The sequence below is a fragment of the Triticum aestivum genome, chromosome 5B (assembly GCF_018294505.1).
Source record: "Triticum aestivum cultivar Chinese Spring chromosome 5B, IWGSC CS RefSeq v2.1, whole genome shotgun sequence".
In the NCBI taxonomy this organism is placed as follows: domain Eukaryota; kingdom Viridiplantae; phylum Streptophyta; class Magnoliopsida; order Poales; family Poaceae; genus Triticum; species Triticum aestivum.
In genome coordinates, this window is record NC_057807.1 from 178027585 (window position 1) to 178034105 (window position 6521).

Here is a 6521-nt window from a genome sequence, read left to right on the forward strand (position 1 = left end):
ATGGGGAGAGGGAGGGAGGGGCTAGAGGGGGAGGGCTACCGGCGTGGAGTCCACGGCGCGGGGCTGGTGGAGGCGGGGGCTAGAAACGGGGAGGGAGCGGGAGGCTCATCTAGGACCTTGCTAATCAAATGTGCATTATCAGTCACAAATTCAACCCTAGTGATATCAATTGCCGCTAGTTCAACTTGGAACACTTAGGCTGTGTCCGGTAATACTCCGCTCCTTCGCCAGGGAGCAGAGCGGGCGGAGCGCCCATTTTGCCACTCGCCGAAATTCCACTGGATGCCGCTCCGCTCCGCAGCGGAGTCACGGAGCGGAGAGTTTCCGAACGGCCCCTTAGTGATGGAACGAATTCATGTTTTGGTTGCTGAAAACTTTTAAGTTGTACTCCCTCCGTAAAGAAATATAAAAGCATTTAGATGACTAAAATAGTAATCTAAATGCTCTTATATTTGTTTACAGAGGGAGTAACTGATAGCTAGCTAAGAAAAAGGCATCAATCGTTCCAGTAACAGAGATGTAACTATCCCTTCGTTAGGTTTCAGTTTGTCTGGCAGTAACCTAGGAACCATAGAAATAAAAAAAAATCAAATAAAATGGACCAAACTATAGAAAGACCTCTTGACTGACATACCTAGCTGGCGAGCTTCCTCCAATGAAAGCTCTAAAACACGTTTTGCACGTGGTGTGAATGGTATTTCGACAGCAACAAAACCATTGCCCCTCCCAATGATCTTCTCCACTTCCACACGGGCATCCTTCAGATTTATACCCATGGACTTAAGCACCTTTGCCGCAATACCAGTGCCTTCTCCAACCAGACCCAATAGAACTTGCTCGGTTCCAACAAAGTTGTGGCCCAGGCGCCTCGCTTCCTCTTGCGCAAGCATTATGACTTTTATAGCTTTCTCAGTAAACCTCTCGAACATTGCTCTGGTTACAAAAGAAGCACGCCTTCCCCGTCTAGAGAATCTGTAAGATGCAACTGTTGACCTGAAGTTGGACGAGCGCATGGCTGAGAAGCTATGTACCGATCTCAGACCGACAAATGCTGCCATCCTTACAGGACGGTTCAATGACATTGCCAACATTGAGGGAGTACTCCTGGTTCCATGAGACTTGCAGTGCCGACCGCCTGTTCGGCCTGCAAAAGTTGTCTCAAGAGCAACCGGCAGGACTAAGGTCCCTGCCATGGTCAAAAGTAAGTTGTCCCAAACCTGTGCAAGATGTTAGCATAGAAGTAGTTAGAAACCATTCTAGATACTTGATCCTCAAAGAGAAATAAGCTGAATGCTCAGAGAAAAACACAATAGAAATACTTTAGTACAACAACGATACAAGTCAATGTTTATTTAGCTTTAACCTCTTCGTCTTGCGCTCCGAAGTCTTTTTTGTTTTTGTTTCTGAGAAACACATGTAACTTCCTTCATACTCGACAACCATCACAGGCACAATCCTTTGGATCCAAAGTCCAAGAAACTACACAGTAACACCTACAACTAAGAATTATAATGAAATCTCTTAAGAGACATCTTCTCCGTGGTATCAGTCTTTGCAAGATGAACTATAGTCAAGGTTTTATTAAAGATACTGCAATTGGACCGGAGCAGGGACACTGCCACTCGTTTACCCGCACAAGCTTGATTGCCAATAAATGCTTTTGGAAGCCCCTTGAGTCAATCATCAAAGGTGATAGGAAGCCGTAAGTTATGAATGAATTTGGGCTTGGATGATCCCCAAGAAGTGCAGGTTGTCAATCTAAAAAAAGGGTGCATGTTTTCGAATTGCAAGATCTTTGCCAAAACGTCAAGGAAGGGCTCCGACTCTAGAAAGAAAGCCAACAAAAACAACACGAGGTCCTCCCTGCCCCCGCGCCGCTCCCTCCCCGGGGCGACACGGGCGGCAAACCCCCAGCCTCTCCTCACCCCACCCAACCCATCCACCCCCTCGCTGTCGCCGGTGGCCTCCAGCAGGCAAAGCCTGGTGGAGCCGGCAGCGGTGGGGCTTGTGCTCCTCGTCGGCTGCTCTTTTGATGGGGAGATCTCGGGGGCCTGGTGACAGTCCGCAGCTCGTCTTCACGGCGGCGTCCTCGATCGTGGCAGCGGTGGTCGTTGGCGCGCGGCACAGTGTTGCCACGATGGGAGCTCCGTCGCGGGCGCGCGGTCGTGGTCTTCGCCGCCCGTGCGGGCCCGATATGGGTCCTCGCGGGCCGCGGCCGGCGCGGGTGGTGGGGGTGAGATTCGGGCTCGGCCGGCGTGCCATTCGCCCGATCTGGTATGGCGCGGTGCTGCGGCGCAGCACGCGTGCTGGTGGTGGCACCGACCGTAGGTATCGTGGTGGTGCCATGGCCGGACAGGCAGCGGCAGTCTGGATCCTTTTGTCCAGTCCCCGGCACAGATGGTGGCGGACCGTGCATGACATGCTTGAGGGAGGCTCTTCGAACAGATCTGGGTGAAAACCTGCTCTCGGGTAGCTGCCAAGGCCGGCGGTGGCAACGCTGTCTGCGTCGTTCCCTTCTTAAAGGCATCGTTGTGAAGTTCAAGGCCACTCTCTGCTACCTCCGGGGGAAATCCTAGATCAGTAGATCGGGATGACGGCGGCGCTCTGGTGTCGTTTCCCTCTTGGGGGCGTCATTCTAGGAGGTGTACACGGGCCCGAGGGACCAGTGGAAGGCTTCTTTGGTGGAGTGGTACTTCATCTTACATATTGATGGCGGCGGATCTCGACGGCGTGGCGCAGTGGAGACTCGGCATCCGATGCGTGGAGATGAACTCGCGCAGGAGGAGGACGCTGTCTGGCGTCATGGTGGCATCGATGGCAGAGAGGCCTGGCAAGGTCAGTGCGTTAGTGTCGCTCTGAAGACTAACCAATGGAAGATGGCGGCGACAGCACATCAGAGTGTGTCGGACCGGTTTGCGCCCCAGACCCGGTATGTGGCTGGGTTGGGGCCTCCGGCTTTAGATGTTAGGCTTTGGTGCAATGTCCGGCTTAGCGACAGATGTTGCTAAGATGGTGGCTTCGGACTACCTGATGTACTACTTTGTAAGGTTTTCGTGAATAATTAATAAAATGGCTGCATGCATCGCCCAGATGCAGAGGCCGGGGGTAATCCTCCTTTTCAAAAAAAAAACACGAAATAATAACATAAACTTGTCACATGGCACCACCACGACAGAGAAAGAACCAAGGTACCTTTATTCACAAAAACACCACATCCACCACTAGAGAGACCCTAACGAAGACCACAAAACTAAGGAGTTGAGGTCCCGCCATCTCTCAATGCCAAGATGGCAGCCACAAAACTCTAAGTAGCCGAGGTCCCGTCACCTCTCAGTGCAAGATGGCAGCCGGAGGCAAGGGGGCTCAAATTTTTCAAGTGGCGGCTGTGTTCTTTCCTAAAACCCTAAACCACACTCCCTTTCTGCCTCACACCCCAAGTGGAAGAAATAAAATAAGGCGTGCACTTCATCATGGACTTTATTTTGCACTGTAAATGAAAATACTAGTCGGACGTTCCATACTCTTAGAGCAACTCTAGCAGTATCGAGCTAGGCTGGGGACGTTGGTTCGCTCATGCGGGAGGGAAGTTTCACCTCCCTCCTCAACCTCCCGCGCTGGCTCATGGCAATTTTACCGCCACTTTTCCCACTGCCGCCGCTCGCAGCTATGAAAAGCCCCGCAGCCTCCACTCCCCTCTCGCCGATCACAACCTCCACTATCACGGCCGGCGGACTAGGTGTTGTTGTCGGAGGAGGAGAAGTGGTGGTAAAATTTATATCAGCCATTTTGGGAGACACATAAGGATTTCCACAAGGATCACCATATGTGTCCCAAAAATGGTTAGCATAATTTTTCCACTAGATGGGAAGAAATCGACGACTCTACGGCGAGATGTGTGAAGCGTGGAGGAATGAAATCGATGTCGATGTTTGAAATTTTAAGAAGCGGGGAATCTATGGAGCCGCCATCGGAACTGACACCCTGAAGCTGAAATCAGTACCGGAAACGGGTCGCCAATGACGAAATCACCATCGCAATCGGTACCCCGTCGTAATGGTCCTAGCCCTCGCTGTCGTGCTACTGGCCGTCCAAGCCCTCGTCTCCATGCTCGGGTTTAACAGAATATATATGTATCAGACATTGGGAAAAAAAGATGTCCCACCGACGAATGGTTCCAATGATATGAAGGAAGCTCTTATGCCGATTCTATGTGTGCCCTTGGCTCGGTAGCCTCCATATTGCTCCATATGTGATATGGAGGCTGCCAATATGGCAACACTACTAGAGTTGCTCTTGCAAGGCATCCTTGGCAAAATAAGGGGCTCCCTCAGGAAATTTTTTTGCTAGATTGGGGTACTGTTAATCTTGTCCAACATCGTGTGAAATGGCTTGGGCATATACAATGCAGGCCATGACAAGGCATATACATGGTGCCATGACAACCTCCCGGATTTGTTCGGGGAGGTCTTTCAGCTCCCCGGGACTAGGCGCGCCCCTATTTGGGTCGCGCTAGGTACCCTTGCCTGGTCCCTTTGGGGTACCCGCAATAAATTAGTCATCGAACGAGTGATTCCGTCCCGTGTGACTGATGTGATCTACAAAATGTGTGGCTTCTTGCAGCTTTGGAGACCGCTTAGTAAGCGGAGCGACCGAGGCGTCATCGACAACATCATGGCGGGTCTTCGTGCCTCGGCTGCGTCTTTTGCTCCTCCCCCGCCACCTCCCCCGCCCCCTCCTGAGCCAGATTAGCTTCTCCTAGTAGTCTTATTTGGGGCTTGTCTTGCTGTGCCCCCAGCATGATTCTATGACTTATTGTACTTGAAACTGTTGTGTTGGATGCTTGGTGGTATGCTTTATAATATAAAGCGGGGGGAAACCCTTTTTCGTATATACAATGCAGGCCTCCAGGAGCGTCAGTACATGATGAATGGTTAAGCCATGCTGATAATATCAAGAGAGATAAGGATAGACCAAACTTGACAGTAGAGAAGTCCGTAATGAGAGATCTGAAGGACTGAAATACCACCAAAGATTGGACAGGGTGCGTGGAAGGTAGCTATTGCAGCCACAAAACTCTAGACTACACCAACATATTTGGGATTGAAAGGCTTTGTTGTTGTTGGAGTACTTGTCAAGCGGAAGAAAAGAACATTTCCGTCGGTTCGCCCGTCCGTTTAAAGATAAGGATCGCTGGCGCACTTGAACTTTCTGCCGCATCAATCAACTAATGCTGCAGCGAGATCGCCCAGGGCAACCTTAACCAGAATATAAGAACTAAAAACGAAGGGGAAGAGAACATCCGAGGGGCTTCATGACCAATAATCACTCCAAAGGTGAAATATTGGCGTTGAAGAATCAAGCCCTCGCCCGAGAACAAGCGATTATCGGAACCAAGAGCGAGGAAATCGAGAGAGGGAAGCCACGAGGATGAACTGCTCACCTGCGATGAGAGACCGAGAGAGGAAGAGAAAGGAGCGCGGCCCTGTTTGTTTCTCCTCCAAGGAGGAGATAAGAAGGGAGAAGAGAAGAAGAGTCGCTTGGTTGGGGGTGCCCAACAAGCAACCAGAGAAGAGAATTGCTCTTTCCTTTCTTTGTTTTGGCCTCATGCTCATTCTGGCTGATTCTTTTCTCTCTCTCCTTTAGTTTCCACAAGTATTTTTTTTCTGAATTATTATGAGGGCTGGGGATTTGGACAAGTCACCAATTTACCCGCCAAGCATGGTGGCAGATATTTCTTTGGCACTTCAGATTTTTCTTTCCGTCTCATGGGAAGAGAATCTGCAGCTGTTCATACAATGCACGTAAAATGTTGGGACGGGAGAAAAAGACAGTTGGGTTCAACAAAATTTGAGACATTAACAGCTAGCACAAGTCTTGGTGCGGAGATGATGCTAATAAAGATATGAATATATACATAATCTCTTTTTATGAACACTAGTAAGGATCACGAAGGCCCACATGCCTCATCAATTACCGAAAATGATAAAAATCTGGCGTCAGACTTTTAGGTTTCCAGGGCTAACACATCGATTGTCGTCAGATTATTTGCACGGATCTTGAAGCACATCTGGTTGCTAGGTCACGTTTCTAGTTCGTACGTCGTAGGGACGCTTCCGCGCGAACGCGCGTTCACGACAAGTCAGCCACCAACTTATCCACCCCCCCCCCCCCCCCCCGCACTATCATTTTCGTTCCATTTTTCGCCGTCATCTTGACGGAGAGGGAGAGACATGCTGCTCATTGATGGGTTTTCTCCACCGCCGCACCAAGCCTCCCCGATGGACATATGGAGCAGCCGCAGCTCGTCGGTGAGGCCTCGCTACACCCATCTTCTTCTTTTCTCCTCCTCCTTCCTCATCTCCACACCCGGCGACAACGAGATTTCGGAGGAGAAATTGTTGACGGCGAACGACATGGAGAGAAGCAGCTCGAGGGCGGCGCTCGATTCTTGTCACTGGCGTTATGCCTCCTCTATTTTCTTATCCTTCCTCCACCCGCTCTCTCACCTTCTCTCTATCTGG

At 50.6% G+C, this 6521-nt stretch overlaps 1 protein-coding gene across 1 annotated transcript in view; it reads right to left on the minus strand.

The window, feature by feature from the left end:
• Positions 1-5639, minus strand: part of LOC123110954 (chaperone protein ClpC2, chloroplastic) — a 25873-nt gene extending 20234 nt beyond the window's left edge. The window contains exons 1-2 of the mRNA XM_044531609.1: positions 5441-5639; positions 635-1217 (exon numbers count right to left, since the gene is read on the minus strand). Coding sequence (XP_044387544.1) covers positions 635-1193 — 559 coding nt within the window. The 5' untranslated portion in view covers positions 1194-1217; positions 5441-5639. The remainder of the gene's footprint in view (positions 1-634; positions 1218-5440) is intronic.
• Between the last annotated feature and the right edge of the window lie 882 nt (positions 5640-6521).